This window comes from Parasteatoda tepidariorum, chromosome 2 (genome assembly GCF_982258835.1).
Source record: "Parasteatoda tepidariorum strain Cologne lab strain chromosome 2, Ptep-v5.0, whole genome shotgun sequence".
NCBI classification, from domain to species: Eukaryota; Metazoa; Arthropoda; class Arachnida; order Araneae; family Theridiidae; genus Parasteatoda; species Parasteatoda tepidariorum.
The window spans coordinates 97127862-97147403 of NC_141756.1; the positions used below are offsets into that span (position 1 = coordinate 97127862).

The 19542-nt window shown below is 29.3% G+C and overlaps 1 protein-coding gene and 1 long non-coding RNA gene across 2 annotated transcripts; one reads left to right on the forward strand and one right to left on the reverse strand.

Moving 5' to 3' along the window:
- Nucleotides 1-1770: 1770 nt before the first annotated feature.
- Nucleotides 1771-5862, reverse strand: LOC147815934 (uncharacterized). The gene is made up of 3 exons (XR_015431465.1): nt 5476-5862; nt 5028-5233; nt 1771-2739 (listed from the first exon to the last, which is right to left on the reverse strand). It is a non-coding gene; the product is annotated as an uncharacterized LOC147815934 (long non-coding RNA).
- A 227-nt stretch (nt 5863-6089) lies between these two features.
- Nucleotides 6090-14165, forward strand: LOC107452914 (transcriptional regulator ZNF706). Its single transcript, XM_016069541.4, has 3 exons — nt 6090-6233; nt 8348-8484; nt 13922-14165. Exons 2-3 carry the CDS (start codon nt 8350-8352, stop codon nt 14009-14011), a joined length of 225 nt encoding a protein of 74 aa, XP_015925027.1. The 5' UTR covers nt 6090-6233; nt 8348-8349; the 3' UTR covers nt 14012-14165.
- The last annotated feature ends 5377 nt before the right edge of the window (nt 14166-19542 follow it).

Genomic DNA, 19542 nt, shown 5'->3' on the forward strand with positions numbered 1-19542 from the left:
ACTTAGAATATATTTAAAATTTTATACATACCTATGATGACCAGGAGAAGTAATTAAAATTTACAAATACAGTAAATCCTGTTTCTGTGCGGTCCTTATTTATGCGATTTTGGTTTTGTGCGATTTATTTTTATGCGGTATATGAATCTTAGCGGCGTTAGCGCCAGTTTAATTTTTCCTATCAATGTACATATACATGTTGTGGACGAACTCTGATTACGTGGTCTCTCCTTGACAACGATGTATCTGGACTTCGCGATGCTCTGTTCATTTATTTTAAACAATCTCTTGATAAGGCAGAGTCAGTTACGTACATACGAGGGTCACTCTGAAATTTTTGAGATACAATTTGGTGTTTAAAGTTACACTTCATGAGGTTTACAAGCAATTGACCAGTCAACCGTCGTCATAAAACTGATCACCGATTTTATGGTACTAAGAAACAAATCAATTGAAATCCTATCTTCAAGCTATTGTTAACCATTTCAGAAGATGCGCGTTTTGCTTACGACGAGTAGCAGCAAACTATTTAACGCATAATTTGAAAACTTCTCCATGTACATGGACAATGAAGAATTAATTATTTTTAAAATTTCTTTAGGTCTAATTTAATTGAAAGCATTCTCTCATAAATCATTGATGTATTTTTTTTAAGTCCAACTTTTTTTATGCGGTCCCTAAGCACCGCATAAATTTTTTTTTTTAGGTACTATATCGTACAAAGTTGTTTGTTATACGTAATAACTTATAATTTTTTTAGTATGATTTCTTTTATGCGGTCCCTATCCAACGCACAAAAAAAGGTTTTACTGTATGTTTTTCTTGAGTTTATGATTATAATAACCATTTACTAATAAAAAATAAATATTTATCAGGAATATAAGCTTATAAAGTATCTGGCTCTCCCTTACAAACAAATAAAATAAACTGTGTTTTTAAGTTTCGCCTTTGAAAATTTGATTTCCAGAAACTTCTGTGATCAATGATTTTTTGAAACGTCTGAACCTTCGATCTTAGGATCACTGTTAGCGAAAAATTCGGGATTTTTCCAGAGCGTAATCAGCCCTGCCTATTGACAAAACAAGTTACGATAACTTTTGTACCACTGAAAGCTAAATTTGTCACTTTACCACTTAAGAGAATTATTGTAAATAAACTTAGAATTTTTTCTGCCTTACGGGTAGAAGTCTCAAATTTCAACTGAATTGCTATAGATCTGTGTCTGATGCGCAAAAAACTAAACATCTTCAAAGTTACAAAATAACCCTTTAAGTATTTCTTGAGAAATTTAAAGCACTTGTTTTTTGAACCTGGGACATAGTATAAAATGTCCTTTCACTAACCTGGAGTAGACACAAAAATAAGTTAAAAAATAAAATTGTGTGAAGATAAACTGCTGGAATCTTAAGTAACTCAGATTTATTTGTATTGTCATTTAAGATTTAAAATTAATTAAATACGATTTAATTTTTTCAGTGCCTGTATCAAAGTAATACCATGTTTGGTACTATATATGTTTGATATTATACATATGTTGTGGAGGTTAACAATTTTTAAGTTCCACTTATTTAAATTAAGAATCAAATATAAAAGATAATTTTCAAAGTAAAATCTTCATAAAACAGAGGAAGTTGATAAATAGGAATTTTATAATCAATATTTAAAGATTAAGTGTAGGAAAGAAAGGAGTAGATTTTTTAAAAATTTATTCTCGAAACATTTCTATAAATACAAAACCTTGTATATTATCAAAATTTCATCAAACACAAATGCAGGAAGAAACTATAACTTTTATTGGACAAAAATGTAGCAGATTTAAAAAACTAAATATAAATTTATACAATTAGGATTAGAAGCAAGCAATCACAAAGTTGAAAGAAACATATACTACATAAATTACAGTTAAAAGGAACATACTGAATGCAAATTTATTGAAAGTAAAGTACTATTCTATCAAAATAGGTAACACCTATACCTAGAAACTTAATTATTTAACAACTTGGTGGGAAAATTTATGTCATTGAAGTCCATCAGAAATTAATAATGAAAGGTAAATGATGAGTTTTTATGTGGACATTTACTTGAAATTTGACAATGGTTAAACAAATATTTTTTTTTTAAAAAAAAGGCAATAAAAATTACTAATTAAGAAATAAAGTTTGTTTCAAAATTAAAAAAAATATAAAGTTGGCTTACACATGACAAATATTTATTCAAAATTGGCTTACACATGACAAATATCTATTCAAAATATATCTCACAGGAAGAAAATCAAAATAAGCTTAAAAAAAAAAGTCTAAAAAGTTTAGAGTTTGAGCAATACTTTTGCTCTGGAGGCAGCAGAGGGCCGACACAGGAATAGTGATACCACTGCGAATAAGAGTCGCACAAAATAGTATCACCATACCGCAATCTTGTTTGCATGAATAACATTCCCATGTCATCATTCTCGATTTTGTAAAATCACATTTTTAACCAATAGCCACCCATCAGAAGTAAAGAACAGCTTCACTTCATTAATTTCAACACATGATTCCATACAAGAAGAAACCTTTTCTATACCACATTCTATAGCAGCTTCTTCTTCAAAATGCCTTTATTTATGGTCTTCGATAATGTCTCTTCATCTACAAAGCAGTTCATAAGCATATTTTTTTCCCTCCAAAACTGCTTTTCTTGTAAAAGGAGTGGGCCTATTACCTTTCTTCCTCTTCAAACCAATAACTTTTGTCGTTAAACCTAAAAATATAAAATATTTTAAGAAAAAAAAAAAAAAAGCTAGATAAAAGAAATCATTGCAGAAGATAAAAATTGCTAAAATAAAAATAAAGTAGTTTTTAAGGACGATGGGAACCCGGCATAAATAATAGAATTAATTTTTGGGCCATTTAATGAGGGATTTTTTTTTTAAATATGCAAAAAAAAAAAAAAAAAGGGAAATTTTTTTTTTAAATTTTAGAAAGAATTGCTGAATTGTGTATTGTAATCTCATTTGCTAAATTGTGCAGTTAGAAAAGCTAAGGAAGGGAAAAAAATAATAAATCTGACCAAATTGAAATTGTTTTAATGCAAGATTAATATACTTGTTCCTTTCACATTATTGTTGCATTTATATTTTATAATGTTAGAGTTAAAAATTGTGTCTTTAACAATAAAAAAGATTCAAATACAGTGGTACCTTGAGATACGAATGCCCTTACATACGAGTTATTTGAGATACGAGGAATGGCCTTGCAAGCCCTTCTCGTCCTCGACAATGCTCCCGTTCACCCACCGAGCCCCGAAGTCTATAGCCGAAAATTGTGCTGTCGGCTAAGTCCGTAGCTTTGAAGGATTCGAACTCGAAGTGCCAGCGGAGGAGGAGATTGTGCCTCTGAGAAAATCCATGGACCTGGCGATGGGTGAGCATTCGGGCGTACTGCAAGAAATTGGATTCGAGGAAGAACCAGAGGTGGAGGAGGTTATCTCTACAAATGAGATAAAAGAATTCTTGGGAATGTGGAAGAGAATTTCACAGTTCGTGGAAAAGAAACACCCTGAAAAAGTTGAAACTGGTAGTATATCGGAGCTATTTAATGAGACTTGCCTAACTCATTTCTCCAGCATTCTGAAAAGGAAGAAACAAACCTCCTTGGACAGTTTTTAAATCTGGCTAAAAAAGCAAAGACCAGTGAAGAGAAAAGCAGTGACTAAAATTAAGCATATAGTAGCATTTAAGTTGTGTGTAAGTTGCATTTAAGTAACCAAAATACAAATATGCATGTACACTTTATAAAAGCAGTTTTTTCTGCTTTACATTCTCTTTTATTATGTTTTTATATAGTATTTGTCATTTATAAATACATTTTCCTTATTCAAAAACACACAACAAAAACAATTGAGGGTAGCATTTTTGGGGACGGAACGGATTAATGGCATTTCAATGGGCAAAATTGCTTTGAGATACGAGCAAGGTTAGGGAATGAATTAAACTCGTATCTCGAGGTATCACTGTATATGTATTAGTGAGTTGGTGATGATGCGTTATTTAAACTCCTTTTAATTTTGTTATATGCATTTTATATTAACTTTTTGGATTTATTTCTATTTTTAAGCTTTTACAATACTATTTAAATAAAAATATTTACACAGTAAAACTTATAAAAAAAAGATCATTATCATAAAAAATACTATGTCATAATTTAAAGTGAATAAAGATATTTAAAGAAATATGAATTATATTAAATGTCAGCACAAAATCACTATTTATGATAATAACACTCCGAATATATTCTTCCTCAATCGGAAACAAATTGTTTACTAATATAATACTATTATAAGGGTCATGCATTAAATTATTAAAAAAATTACATTGTTATAACAGTTTGCATAACTAAAGTCAATGTACTTGCTTTACTTACAAGTATTTCATTGAATTTATTTTTAGAACACAAACATTAAATTTGCCTCAAAACTTATTTTACTTGGTCAAAAACAAATTCAGAATTTGAATTTTCTATGTGTCTTTGCTTCTAACCATATTTTATGGATACATAAAATTTAAAGCAAGGACTGCATATGAAAATTTACTATGCTCTTATATATAACTAAAATACATTTGACATTATGGCAAGGTAAAAAAACAGGGGATATTTCGTATTGTGATCTGGCGAAGCAACTACAATTGCCAAGGTGCCAAACAGATTTTAAACTTGCAAATTTTTTAAAAATATATGTAGATAATTGCCTAGGGGTAACTACAAGTTATACCTTACGAGTCAGTCCCTTTCTATGACATTTCTTTTAGTCTCTCGCGGGTCACTGCCCGGAAGTTTCCTGGACTTTGAGATTACTCTGCCGCAGATAACGATACAGAAATCTCCATTAACAACAGTTTGAGCAACAACAATAAGTTCAAATAGATATTATAATATTCACACGTAAGTCAGTGTAAATCACTCTGAGTAACAAAATAATTTCTTAACTATACAAACAATATTATGATAGAAAATGGAGATAATTAGAGTAAATGTAGGAAAAATTTGCACCTATATGAAATGGAACAGAAATATAGATACTTGGAGATTCACATATTTTTGAACTTTCTCTTGGTGCTCAACAGGTATCAGGCTTTCTTTAGGCGAAGAACGGAACAAAGATTAGGAGAGGACATGGTCATGATCCTCATTCATTGATTTTATCTGCAAAAATTGTTTATCTGGAGACAGCAGCTGGACAATTTTGAGTAAAGGTTCTGGAAAATAAAATTTTTTTTAAACAAACTACGTATAAAAAATGTATAAACTAAACTCTATAAGGGCTTGCAGGTCAGAGAACATATAAAACAAGAGTGTTAAATTGTTCTTTACAAGGTGTATAGTGACTATTGACATGGTGACATCAGGAACGATGTTGTTAATCGATTAACACATTTTAAATAATTCATTTTAAATAACACATTTTAAAAATTAATTAAACAATACAAAATTTACCTACCATGTGTATTGGCGACTGTTATCTGTACATTTTTTTTAATGAATTCTTCCACCATGTGTATTTCAATTCCAGCGGAGCCTTATCAAATTTTTTAAATTTCTTTGAAGCATTTTGTAAAGTTTTCGCTTCTCTCTTCCAGAAGATCGTCCTTTTTTCTTTTTCAAATTCATGAATGGCTATTTGTTATTCTTCATATGAAGAAAATCAAGATGCTACAAAAATTGTAGCTGCCTTGACTACGATAAACAGAGCTAAATTATTTTTGAAAAAAAAATCGGAGAGTCACGTGGACAGATACGCTCTATGATTGGTTAAAAATTTGATCGGTAAGATAGCAAAATGAATTTTACTGCGCCGATAATCGGTGCAATAGACACTCCGTTTAAAATTTTCAATCTAAAAGACTTTGTTCTACCTATTTCTGCTTAATTATGAACCTGTACTTAGCGTGTTGTGAATTTTCACATTTTGGTTAGAGCTTACATATTCTATTTTGGCCTAAATTACAAGCGAGCCGAGAGGCTAACACTTTCAAATCTATAAACGTGTATTTTTTTCTCGGAAGTTCAGGCTTCAGTGGATGGTGATATTTTTTAATCTATTCTTTTCTATGCTGGATCTATATTAGGGAGCACGGGAACAGGACGTATATTGCGAATATTTTTCTAAATAATTTCTTACTTCAATAGTATTCTTTGAAACTATTTTTGTACATAACATTTACATCTTATTTTTACAAGAACATATCCTATAATCAGGTAAATATCACTTTTAAAATTAGACTTATTAATTGCCAAACGTTTATTGTTTGTTTTACACTTCTGTCATTTTTCTGCACATAATTTTCTTTAAATTATTTTGTTAATTAATATTTTCTTAGTTACTATTAAAAGCTATTCTAGTAGGCATTTTGTTATTTTAATGATTTTAAACGTATGTACTGCTAGTACTTTGTTTGTGTCGGATGTTGTATCGTACGTATATTATGTCGTTAGTAAATATCAATGAGTTTGTTGCATTATTATTTATATGTCACGATTCGTTTTGTTTTATGAATATATCTTTGATAAATGAAATTTACATTAAAAATGCATGTATTTGCTAAGCATAAATATTTTTGCGTTTTAATATTCTCAAATGTTTTTTTATTTTTTTTAAATTAAAGTAATACTTGTGCATCAAATACATTTTGAAATTAAAGAATTTTTGAGTGGTTAATAAATAAAAATTATTTCTCCTTTGAACAGAGTACTATCAAAGTCTTATTAGTTTTTAATATAAATATCCTGCTGGAAAACTATCCCCTAAACTGAGATTTTTAGCTTTAAAATTTTCTTTCAAAAATTAAGATCAATGTTTATTTTTTCTGTTTTGCTTTAGCATATAAATTTTTTTTTATATATAGGCGTTATGATAGCTCTGTATTTTTATAGATTATATCTCTTTCAACTTTATTACTCTTGTTATTTTAATAACTGTTACTCAGTTTTTTATTTGTCTTAAATATTTTTATTTTAGTTTTTATCCTTTTCCTTATTCCAATAACATGGTTAAGTTAAGATTATTTTTCAATAATGACTAAACTTATTTATGTGTAAAACTATTTCTACTCATTTATATAGTTAAAAAAAATCATTAGTAATATTTATTGATTTTTTAATACAAAAATGTTGCTATTTAGCCACCAAATATTTGGTTTTCAGCCTTTTTTTTTTTTTTTTTTTTGCTAAATATTCTGCCAAATCCCTAATTATGTCCTTAGCATATACCAAATTTATTGACCTATTTTTTATAAATCTTATTTTAAATTATACTTCTTTATTAAACCATTCTCTTAAAATAGCAGTATTAGAATTTGCATTTATAGTTGTATAAAGGCATTTATTGTTTTAAGTTAAGAAGGTTATGCATATTTTTACCATATTAAGAATGTAATATTTTCAGACATTTTAAATACATATTACGCAGCTAGTTCAAAATAATTCAAATACACATTGTAATTTATTAGAATAATGACTTGTTATTTATATGTAAAACTAAGCCAATAGTAATCATATATTTGTTACAAAGCAACAATATTCATAATGAATTTATCATTATTAATGTAACATACCAAAACTGTTGTGGTAAAAAGCGTGAATTAAATTAATTTTAACTGAAATCGTAAGAAATTTTATTTAATAGTAGTTTTGAATTTCATATTACTGTCATTGAACAGTCGACCCAACTTTGAGTTTACAACTACTAATGTTCAATTCTTTAGCCTTGTAATTTTGAACCCAATCCAGAAGACAAATAAACTCATAGATCAAGGGTTGGGACAAATTAGCCTTATTGGAGGGTATTTTTATGAAACCTGCCTGCATTTGGATTACATAGATAGAAAATACTCTCAGTGTAAGCCTGACTACAAGGGGGTTCTAACACATATCATCTACCACGGAGGATATTTTATGTCGGCTCTGGTCGTTACACGCCAGAAGCAGAATTTATATAGACCAGGTCTCTGCTGGGATACGAACCAGAGTCACCTCATCTGGAGATGAACGCTCAGTTGTAAATTTCAATTTTTGTTTCATCAATGAAAGATGTCTTCAGGAGTCTGTCTAGGTTTTTCTGAGAGGTACCTATTTTGTGAAAAGTTTGACTTAATTTATGAAAATTATATTAAAAAATCACAAAAATATGGATTTATCGTAATTTACGAGTCACAAAAATAAAATTTTAAGAAAAAATATTTTGTGAATATACCGTTTATCTTTAAGTTGAATTTATGAAGGTTCCACTAAACGGTATTAAATATGGCCTGGACAGACCCCTAGTCTTTTTTATGTTATGTACAGTGTATGCTGATAATTTTATTCATTTTTAGACATGGCCCGTGGTCAGCAAAAGATCCAATCCCAACAAAAGAATGCAAAAAAAGTACAGGATGCTAAGAGACAACAAGGGCATGATCAAAAGGCTGCAGCACAGAAAGCACTAACTCATGTGTGCACTGTGTGCAAGGTAGTAATAATAAAATAAATATTTTTAAGTTATTTAGGTGTCCAACCTATCAGATCTAAATCAGTTTACCCTTAACTATCCATCAGTTGTTAACAGCAGGATTTGCTTGATTTAAATCAACAGAATGTTTTTATTTTTAAAAAAAATTCCTTTATTTTTAAGTAAAATTATTTGTATTAGGATAATTTATAAATGTAGTCTTATGGTTGTGATTGTATAATATATCAAAGCTAAACATGTAGCCCAAAAAATGTCACTAGTAAAATCTCCATTATTTTATTTCTCCAATGTTGGCAGGTATGCAATGCTGAAAGTTTCTATTTTGTTACATACTGTCATTTGAATAAATTTATTTCCCATCAATAATGTATAGATTAACTTTTATCTTTTAAATATCCAAGTAGGCTTTCATTTAAGTAATTTTGAAGAAATTTATTTTTTAACCACCAGTCCTATTATTTAGTGACACACTGATTGTCCTACCATTACCAAAATACTACATCCCTACTGTCTCAAATAGGGGCTATTATATTTAGAAATATAACTTAGTGTTTTTTTTTTATGTAAGGTAGAATTATTTTTTTAATTCAAATTGCATTTAACAGTTAAAATTTTATTTGGTTATTGTTTGAGTAGCTATTTAATGGTAACAGAAGGACAGAAAATATGGTATGGGGAAAGACATTTAGCTGTAAACTGATTTAGAGAAATCTTGACTAGAAGATTAGTCAAAACTGCAGAAAAAAATGCAAATGTTGCTGCAAAAAATACCCAAAATATCAAAGTGGCATTTGTTTCAAAAAGAAAGGGTAAATAAATTCAAAGATCTTACAAAAAGATGTAATAATATCCATTTACTTCCTGATACACACATTGCCCACTGTGTGTATCAGTAACAGTTCTAACAAACCTGTTAGAAATTCTGTTATTGAATATAGTGAGTATCTTTTATTCAGAGCAGAGGATATTTTGCTTTAAGGAGAACAGGAAAATTCTGAATGATGTAACAGATGAAAGCTTACAGGCCATTAGAATAAAACAAAGAATATATTTACAGTTGGGCAATTTTTGCTGAAATAATAGAAAGGGAAAAGATAAAAAATCTAAATTTATGTTAGACAGATGCAGCAGAGCGCCGATTATCCGAACTATGTCTGAATTCGCTTCTTTTATCTTCCAAGAATGTGGGCTTCATTTTGACAGTCTACACAGGTTGGAATGAGGAAGGAGCTTATGAATAGATAAGTGCTGAAGTTCTACAATTGGATGATGGGTGGTTGTCACTTATCCTTATGGTTAATGATTAGTAGAGCCCGGATTTTGATGACCTCAAAAATCTCAACTAATGCCCTTAAAAAGTGCAAAAAATGCCCCTAAAAATGTCTTAAATAAAGTAAAAATAGTGAACTAAAACAATGTTTTACTCTTTAAAATTATTATAAGTCATTTATAAATATAAAGCAATGCAATACATGTTCTACGTTCATCAGTTTGAAGAATATGTTTATATCCCAAAATAACAACAACAAAAAAAAGGAAAATATATTGACACCGAAGCATTTTCATTTTGTATAGAAACTTTAATGAATATATGAACTTCTATCTCATAATATTACTAAATATCAGAATTACATTGGATTATTAAATGTTTTTTGGTAATTTGAAATGTAAACTAGTGTTTCCTGTCTGAAAGTAAGATGTTGCTTCACTGGTTAATATCCTAGAGATTTTCTTCGTTGTTTGGAAGCCAGTGTAATAATAAAAATTGGAAAAAATTAACAAAAAACTTAAAAAATACTTTAAAATGCAAAATACGCCCCAAAATTTAAAGAAAAATGCCCTATAAATCTTAAAAAATGCTCTAAAGGACAAAAAATGCAAATGTCATCAAAATCTGGGCTTTAATGATTAGTGATTAAAGTGCTTGGGATAAAATTCTTAGCAGAAAAACAAACGAAATTGAATTTTTTGAACCAGTAGATCTTCCGGGTGAAAAGATGCCAAGTTATACAGCAGAAGAAATAGAAGACTGATGCCAAGACACTGAAAACGACCCAGGATTTAAAATGATGTTGAAATTTTGAATTAAAATTGGGACTCCGCAGGCGAAGAGGAAGAAGTAGATGTTCAAGATAGTGGACCTCATGCAGAAGCGTGCAATTCATTAGATATTGCAATGAATTGGCTAGAACGTCAAAATGATGTTGATCCAGTTCAGTTGCTTTATTTGAAAAGAATAAGGGATATGGCAGCTCAAAAAAGAGCATCTTCTTTGAAACAAAAGTCTTTGCTGGATTTCTTTTGCAAGAAAATAAAGAAAAATGTCTTAAAATCAGTAATTGACAAAAAAATCAGAAAAAGGTGAAATATAATAAAAATAATTCAAAATTAAAAAAAAAACTTTTAAACATGCTAGAGCTATTTTAGATAGTACTGCCAGTCCTAAGCGTAGAAAAAGTTTGAAGGGAAGTTAGTGCGTAAATTATAATAATCTGAGAACAATTATCCGAACCGTGCTCGGTCCCCAGCAGTTCGGATAATCGGCGCTCTACTGTACTTCGTACAGAAGATGATTGTATAAAAATATCCTGTTTGAGGGAGTATAATAATGGAAGAAAGGATATCTATCATTTGTCTAAAGTAAGAACTCCAATAACCATTTGTCTGGACCTGTGACAGTGACTATGGTAACGAGGTATACCTATTTCAAGTAGGGGTGTGTGGTTACTGTTTAGGGCAGGTTTTGGCTCGGGTAATATAATCTGTTAGAAAGAAATATTATTGGAGGGTAATTTATAAATTGTTAAGGATCAAATTTAGTTATCACATATTTGATAAATTTTTACAGTGTTAAATCCCATGAGTCGTGGGGAGAACAGGGAAAACCTGGAATTTTCAGGGACTTTTATTTTAACTCGAAGAAACAGTGAATAGTCAGGGAAATTTTTTACAAAAAAAAAACTGGAAAATTCCTATATTATACCTGGAAAATAACCAGTCTTAGAATTGTCAATAACAGTAATCACTGAGATTCAAGTTGAACAAGTGACTATCTGTTGCAATTATTTTATAAAATTCCACTTTTTAGAGAAACTTTTCCATGTTTCTATTCTCATTCTGTTTTTGCTCAAAATCTGATATTCCTTATTCCAATTAAAAAATTCAGTGTTTTCTAATAAATGGTTTAGATAAAATATAGTATGGATTTCCATTGAAATTTACCTGAAAAAGTCTAGAAAATTCTTTTCCTGAAATTTGTTGGGAGCCCTGAGTGAGTTCCGTTTTAAAACTCAATGTGTTCTTTTCTGAGAGGAAGCACCCTGACTTTTTTTTATTCCAAGGGCGAACACTGCATTAGCTATTTGAAAACAAAATCTGCCACTTTAGAAACTTGTTGCTATGTTATTGATTTGGTTTTATGTTTATTTTAATACAAATAGTTTTAAAACTAGAGATGTACCGAAGAGTGATTTAACCGTATACCGAATATTTGGCAGCCAAACGGTGACTTCTTTTTTTCTTTTTTTTTTTAATTCATTAGTAAATATTTTTTCTATTAATAAATTTAGTCTTTTTGATAAATAATCAAAACTTAGCTGTATTAGTATGGGGTAAAGAGAATAAAATTTCGTAAAATTTTCTAAAATAATTAAAAATATTTAAGATAAATAAAAGAAAATGACTTGTGGCTATTCACAAAAATAACTGTAGATGTAACGAGAAGAAAAAGATAAATAGAAAGAAAATATTATCTTAATTTTCAAAACAAAACTTTAATGCTAAAATTAATATTTTTCTTAAAAATATCCACACAAAAAAAAAAAACGTTAAACTGTCAGAACACTTTTAAACATGCAATGCTATCATAAAAACGTCGATAAAAATATCTATATGTATACAAGAGCAAAGCAGAAAATATAAAAATCGGTCTTAATTTTTAAAAAGAAAATTCTAAAGCTAAACGTCTCAGTTTTCCAATTATCTTATTTTCAAGAAAAAGTAAACTTTTAAGTCTAATATAAACCCTTTTAACTGCAGCTTCATAATAAAAAAAATTTGTAAAAACAGAAGCTTTTTAAAAGACGAAAAAGCTTGATTGAAACCAAAAATCTTCCTTAATTTTTAAATGTAAGATTTAATGCTAAAAATCTCAATTTAAATTTTTCACAATGTCATTTTTTTTTAAAGTGACCATATAAAGGAATAACTTTCATTAGATAAGCTCTTTGAAATGTGTTTTCCCTATTTTAAAAACAATTGAAAACGTTGATTCGAAATCTTAAATTATATACTTGGAAAACAAACGCTTAAACTTCGTCTTTTTTCATTCATTTCAAAGTAAAAAGAAATATTAAAGTTGTAATAATATGCAAGGCATGTATAACGAATTTATAAATTAAAACTAATCACTTATGCTTTACATTTTACAAAGAATCATTTTAATAAACTATCAATCAATCTGCTATTCTTTATACATTTAAGGCAAAGAGATAACTGAAATAGATATTCTCATAACTCTATTTCTTTTATTAATCCCTTTGGTTCTAATCAAACAATACTTTTCTGTATATTCTACATCTTATTCATGTAAGGGGGGGGGGGGAATTGGCTCTTTTCATGAAAAAATATTTCAAAAAAAGAAAGAAAACACTTGGGCAAAAAAAAAAATTTTCCTTCCATGAAAAATCCCGTGTATGTTGGGTTTTTGTGAATCCCGCATAAAATCTTTAAATAAAATAAAATCTTTCTGTATATTCTATCTTATTCATGTAGGGGAGAAACAAGAAGAAAAAAATGAAAAATCCCGCTTTTGTTGGGTTTTTGTGAATCCTGCATAAAAGATGTGTAATTGCTACCATTTCTTTACTCAAGAATATATTTACAGTATGCAATGCTTTTTTTTTATGCGCGATATCACCTTATTTCTATCCTCTATTTGCTAAAAATGATATTTCTATCCTCTATTTGCTAAACATGCTATTTCTATCCTCTATTTGCTAAACATGCTATTTCTATCCTCTATTTGCTAAACATGCTATTTCTATCCTCTATTTGCTAAACATGCTATTTCTATCCTCTATTTGCTAAACATGCTATTTCTATCCTCTATTTGCTAAACATGCTATTCCTATCCTCTATTTGCTAAACATGCTATTTCAATCCTCTATTTGCTAAACATGCTATTTCAATCCTCTATTTGCTAAACATGCTATTTCTATCCTCTATTTGCTTTTAAATTAGATGCATAATATATGTTTTGTATTCATAAAAAGTAAAAGGTTATGGATTACATAAGATTGAGACAAGTACAACTAATAAAATTATATAAATTGCTATGCTTTTTATTGTTTAAAAGCAAATTTGTTATAAAAAAAAAATTTCTTTAGCCTTAAATAGTTGTTTTATATGATATCAATTTATTTTATTTATTTTTTAGGCTCAAATGCCAGATCCTAAAACCCATAAACAACATTTTGAAAACAAGCATCCTAAAATGCCTTTACCAGATGACTTAAAAGATGTCTAATTCTTTTTTTATATATGCAAATTTTTTACACTTGTGTGCCTGAACCAGTAATTTTTCAGGCATGAATGCCTTTTTGTGTATTTATCATCTGTGCTTTCTTCTTGTATTCCAAACTTTCATTCAAAATTTTGTACAATAAATTTGTTATTATGTACTTGTGCTCTGGGATTATTTTATGAACAAAAGCAATGCACAAAGACCAAAGTATGTTATTAGTAAATACATGCCTGAAAAGAAGTTTGGGCTCACTGCTGTGCTGTTTCTATGATGGAACATGGTGCGTATCGTTTTTAAAAAGTACTTAAATGTGCTTATTTTCTTTTTTTAAAAGCCCTTGGAAGGGCTTCTTTCATAGTGTGTTTTTAAAAAATGCTTGATTTTCGCCACGTATTATGCAAATGCGTGCTTTTCACGTTGTTCTATTCAACGTTTTCTCAATTCATGTGACCACAATCTACTTCAGCTTACCGCCGGTTCATAGCGCATGAAAGCGCCAGTCATTTTACATGTTTGATGAAATACTTTGCGAGTGCGTAGAGAGAACTGTGTTCGGTGAAATTATTGCACTCTCGTGTGCAACTCTGCTGCATTTTGCAAGGTATTCTCAATTTCATGCTTCATTTTCCACCCTCTGAAATCGAACCGATCTCTTGATCACTTTTTAATGGCTAATATAATCAAGAAAAAGAGTTCTTTGTCAAAAATTAATTATTTTATCATAATCATGTAAAGTCTTTGAAAATTATATTGCATTTTGTTAATGTATTTAGTTCTTAATTTTTTTTTAGTGTTTAAAAGGTTTTTTTTTTTTTTTTTTGAAAGATTTGGCTACGCTCTCTGTGGAAACAAAATTTCCATTCCCTGCAACTGCCCTTATGAAATTTAATGACTACCCTTTACTATGTTTTTAAAAAGGAAAATCTACTCTTCATTTTTATATCGTTACACATTAGGGTTGCAAATAAATATTTTTATTTAAACGATGAAACAACGATCATGATAGTTATGGGGTCATTTAAATGATCGCTATTTCGTCTCCATTTCCATGCTTTTTTGTGTGTGTTCAAACCTGCTTTATTCAGAAGTGATTTGATGGCCATTTTTGTTTTTCTACACATAATTATTCAGATGTGACCCATGTGTATTCCTTTTTACTTTCATTTTTCGCGAAGTATCTAAAATACGTATATTAATGTAACGTTACGGAACACCATTTGTTTGCAAAACTGATAATTCATTTTCAAATTATGCTATTTGAAACTTAACAAAATTTATACCCGCCATTGTAAGCAAACAAAAAAAGCCAAAACCTTTTCTAAAATACACATAAAAACTCAAATTTTAAACGCTAAGGAGCGTTTTTTTTAGGACATTTTGCGCCCTTTTATCATTTCACAAACGTATAAATAAAAAGAATTGAAGTTAGTTGAGTATTAAGAGAGAATCGTATGTTTTTAAATTGGCTGCTGCTCAAAAAATGAAGCTGCTTGAACTGGAAATTCTGGTCCTAATAGTTTTGCCAGGAAAGCGGATTAAGTTTGGTCCACTAAATTTTAATTTCACTTCAAGTTTTAACTATATCTTTGAAACTAACTGCGTAATTTTAAAAAAAGAAAAAAATCGCTTTCTTTTATGAAACTTATTAACCCAAAAATAATTTCATTAATAGTTCTATATACATTCTACATTGCAGTTTTGTACAACGTATTAAAAAAAGATTTAAGTAAATGGAATTATTTTTTATTTAAATTGAATGGTTATTATGTAAAAAAGAAATTGTACACAATTCGCTAAAATCGTTTGGAGTAGGATTAAACTAGTATAAGACACTTAAACTCGTGACGAAATTATCGTTTGCTTTAGGTGTGCATTGACCCGAATTATGTGCGTGTATGTGAATGACTTCTTTTGGCCGTGGAATATTTCTGGTGACCTTCTCTCCGACCCAAGAGTCAAAAAATAAACTGAAATACATATAGAGTGATGGTTCTTTTGTAACCTAGAAGTTGGAACCCTACTGAATTCGTCTGTCGTTCTAGTTTCTAAAATTTGAAGTTTGACCCCTCGCTCAGTTCGACCTACTGACATAGCAACCAAAAGGGATTCAGCGAATATTACGCAAGAACCTGAGCTATGTAACGTTGAGGGAGTAAAGAAAATAAATTCTTTTTAAATGATAAAAAAAAATTTAGAAAATGCGTCTGGAGTCGCCTGTCTGCTCTCGCCATCTATAAAAGCCTCTTTATATATGCAGTCAAACCCCGCTATAGTGAACTCCCGGATATAGTGTACGAAATGTTAGGTTCCGTGCCTTGCTATACACGTATAATGCTATTTTTTGTGCATATAGTGAACCGAAAAAAATGAGGAAGCTGGATATAATGAACTTTTTTCTGTCTTCAACTGATTTTTTTCTTAATTTTTTTTTGTAATAATTTTGAAATTTTTACTTTAATATAAATACATATACCGATTTTTAAAACCATCTATAGAGGGGAATTTAGCGATCGATAAGCTTCTTTTATCCCACTTTCCCATCCCTAAACAAGCCAAGTAGATATTTCCAACCATGCTGGCAGATAGTGCACCTGTAAGGTGTCAGTGGGATCAATATGAATTTTCTGTCAGGATTGCTCATCAGCTAAAGATTACTAAATGATTCTTTTTTTTTGTAGGCAAGACGAAAAGTAATGAAAAATAAAAAAAATTTCACTACTAAATAATATTTTTCAGTCATTTATTTAAATAATGTGTAATAAAAGGAAGGAGTTTGGGAACCATTAGTTAAATTGCCTGCGGAACGGATATAGTAGACTCCCGGTTATAGTGAACCAAAATTTCGGTCCCTTGAAGATTCACTATAGCGGGGTTTGACTGTATAAATGTATAAATACAGTCCGTGGCCAAATTATTAGACGCACTATAAGATTCTATGTAAAATCTTAATTATCAGTATATACAGCTTTATTGTTTCTACACGGCTGAAACCGGTTTGAATTTGTTTACGTTCGCGTATAAATTGGTTAAATTAGACGATATATAAATGAAGAACATTTATTATATCGGGTATTATATTATAATAATTAGGCCGAATTAATAGACTCACTGTAATTTTCTAATAATTGCCTATTTTGCACGAGTTTATATACAATACATTTATGTTTAAACATAAGTGTAATGGGTTTTTATTCAGGAGAATTTTCATATATCTCCTATTTATATTTATTTTTAGCGTATTTCATCACAATGTTAGCCAACTGGTACACAAACGTAAGCAAGTGCAAACCGGTTGCAGCCGCGTAAAAACAGTAAAGCTGTATAGTATCACCTGATAGTTAAAGATTTTACATTGAATCTTGTAGTCCGTCTAATAATTTGGCCAGAGAGTGTGTGTATTTCCTTTTTTTCACACGCATATTAATTTTTTTTTGTAAACTGGAAATTGATGTATACACCTCTCTTCGAACACGTAATCAATGGAATAGTTGACAATTGATTAAATCGACAATTTTCATTACAACCCATTCCAAAAAAAGATTTATCAAATAATGTTGTCAATGAACAGAAAATATCATGTAATTTTTCATCATTTTGTACAAAAACATGCAATTGTTTTGTTTTTTTTCCCTTGAGCTTATAAACTTATACAATTTCGAATTTTTCGATCAGAAAAAAAAATTGTCCGCAAGTTAGAAAGATTTTAATTTTTGCAAAATATGTTTGAAATCGCTTGCGCTTGTTAATGTGCTCTTTCTTTTTCACCTTTATTTATTTTTTAACTGATGTAGTTCTAATATGTTTTGATAGAATATATATATTTAAGATTTATATTCTTTTATAGTTGAACCTTGATTTCATGAATGAAAAATTTTTTAATGAGCCTTTCAAATTATGTTAATTATAATTTAAAAATAAATAATTGAGCTGGGCAGTAGTAGAACAGAAACGTGGAAGTTAGACATCCTCAAAGACAACAAACAAGGCAAATAGTGCTTACGTAACATTTGAACTGTCTCGATGGAGGCTTCAGTCTTAAATCTTGTTCTAGATTTAAAAGAGGAAAAACGGGTGCAAATTACCTGTTCTCCTCAACTATTTTGTTTATTTTATCCATATCTACAAACAATTTGTTGTTTATCGATTGATCAAGAATGCAAGGTAAAATCTTGGTGAAGAAATCAAAAATAAAAAGTGAGATTTAGCGAAATGATACTGCACGGGAAATTTTTATTCCATTTATGTTTCACGGAACATGAACGAAAATGAATCACGCAATCTTTTTTTTTTTCTTTTAGAAGGATTTAAGTATACCAAGCATTTTATGCTTTGTGTTTTGTTCATTATTTTTCTTTTTAAATTAAAATTCTCTATAAGCGATACGCGAAAAAACGTTCAAAATATTTTTACATTTAAGAGTAATTGGGTAATTGCAACCTCTAGAACAAGGGTTTCCAACTTACATGAGGCCCGGGGCCGCAATTAAAAAGACCAGTCAAATGGCGGGCCGCAACTTTATCAAAATTTTATATAGGAATCTTTTACGTTTGAAAAAACATTAAATATTACTGTCAGATTTTTATCAAGTTGTACAAAACAAAAGTATTGAATTACAAATTAAAATAAGAAGTAGATTTTTAAAAATATTTAATTGTATGTTAAAAAATTCTGGCTACAATAACTTTAACGTGCACCTATGTATTAAACAATTGATGTGCAACAGATATCAAATAGTTAAGATATAAAACTTAAAAGTATTTAAAACCCATGTAGATTTTCTACGAAAATTGTCCGCAAAAAAATGACAACTAATATATTTTGGCTCGCGGGCCGCCAGTTGGAAACCTCTGCTCTAGAAGAAGGAGATTACTGAAATTGTTAACAAGATGGGTGTTAAAGAGGGCTAGTTCACTCCGCTCTTACAGCTGAAGCTACAATTTCCCTCCTCATGACGTCACTGTGTCCACAGATCTCGGAAAATCGCACGCAAAGATATTATGATAACTTTGCATCTTTCTCTTTGTAAAAATAAATTAGACTTTTTCTGGTTATTAGCTTTCAAACTTTACGTAATCAACACATTATTTCCATTCATAAACATAGTTTAAAAAAACTTTCTTGGTCATTATATTAAAAAAATACCATTTTAAACTTATAAAAATATTTTACAAGTTGGCGAAAATGACACTATAAATACTTTATTTTAAAAAGTTCAGTTTTAACTTTAATTATTAAGAAAAATGAAAGCATATATCGACACTTTTTTATCTACATATTCTTTTATAACAATAAATTGAGTTAAATTAAGAATCCCCGATTTTAAAATATATCGTTAATAGCAATTTGTTCATACTTAATCATTAGGAAACATCAACCTTAAACGCTAATTACTGAAACAAAATAATAATTTAGGTTCATAATGACATTAGAAATTTTACAATTGTTTATAGGTATTTAAATTTAAGATGATATAATTTATAGATATTTAAATTCATGAGAATATAATTTTTAAAAGAATCATAAATATTTAGAAT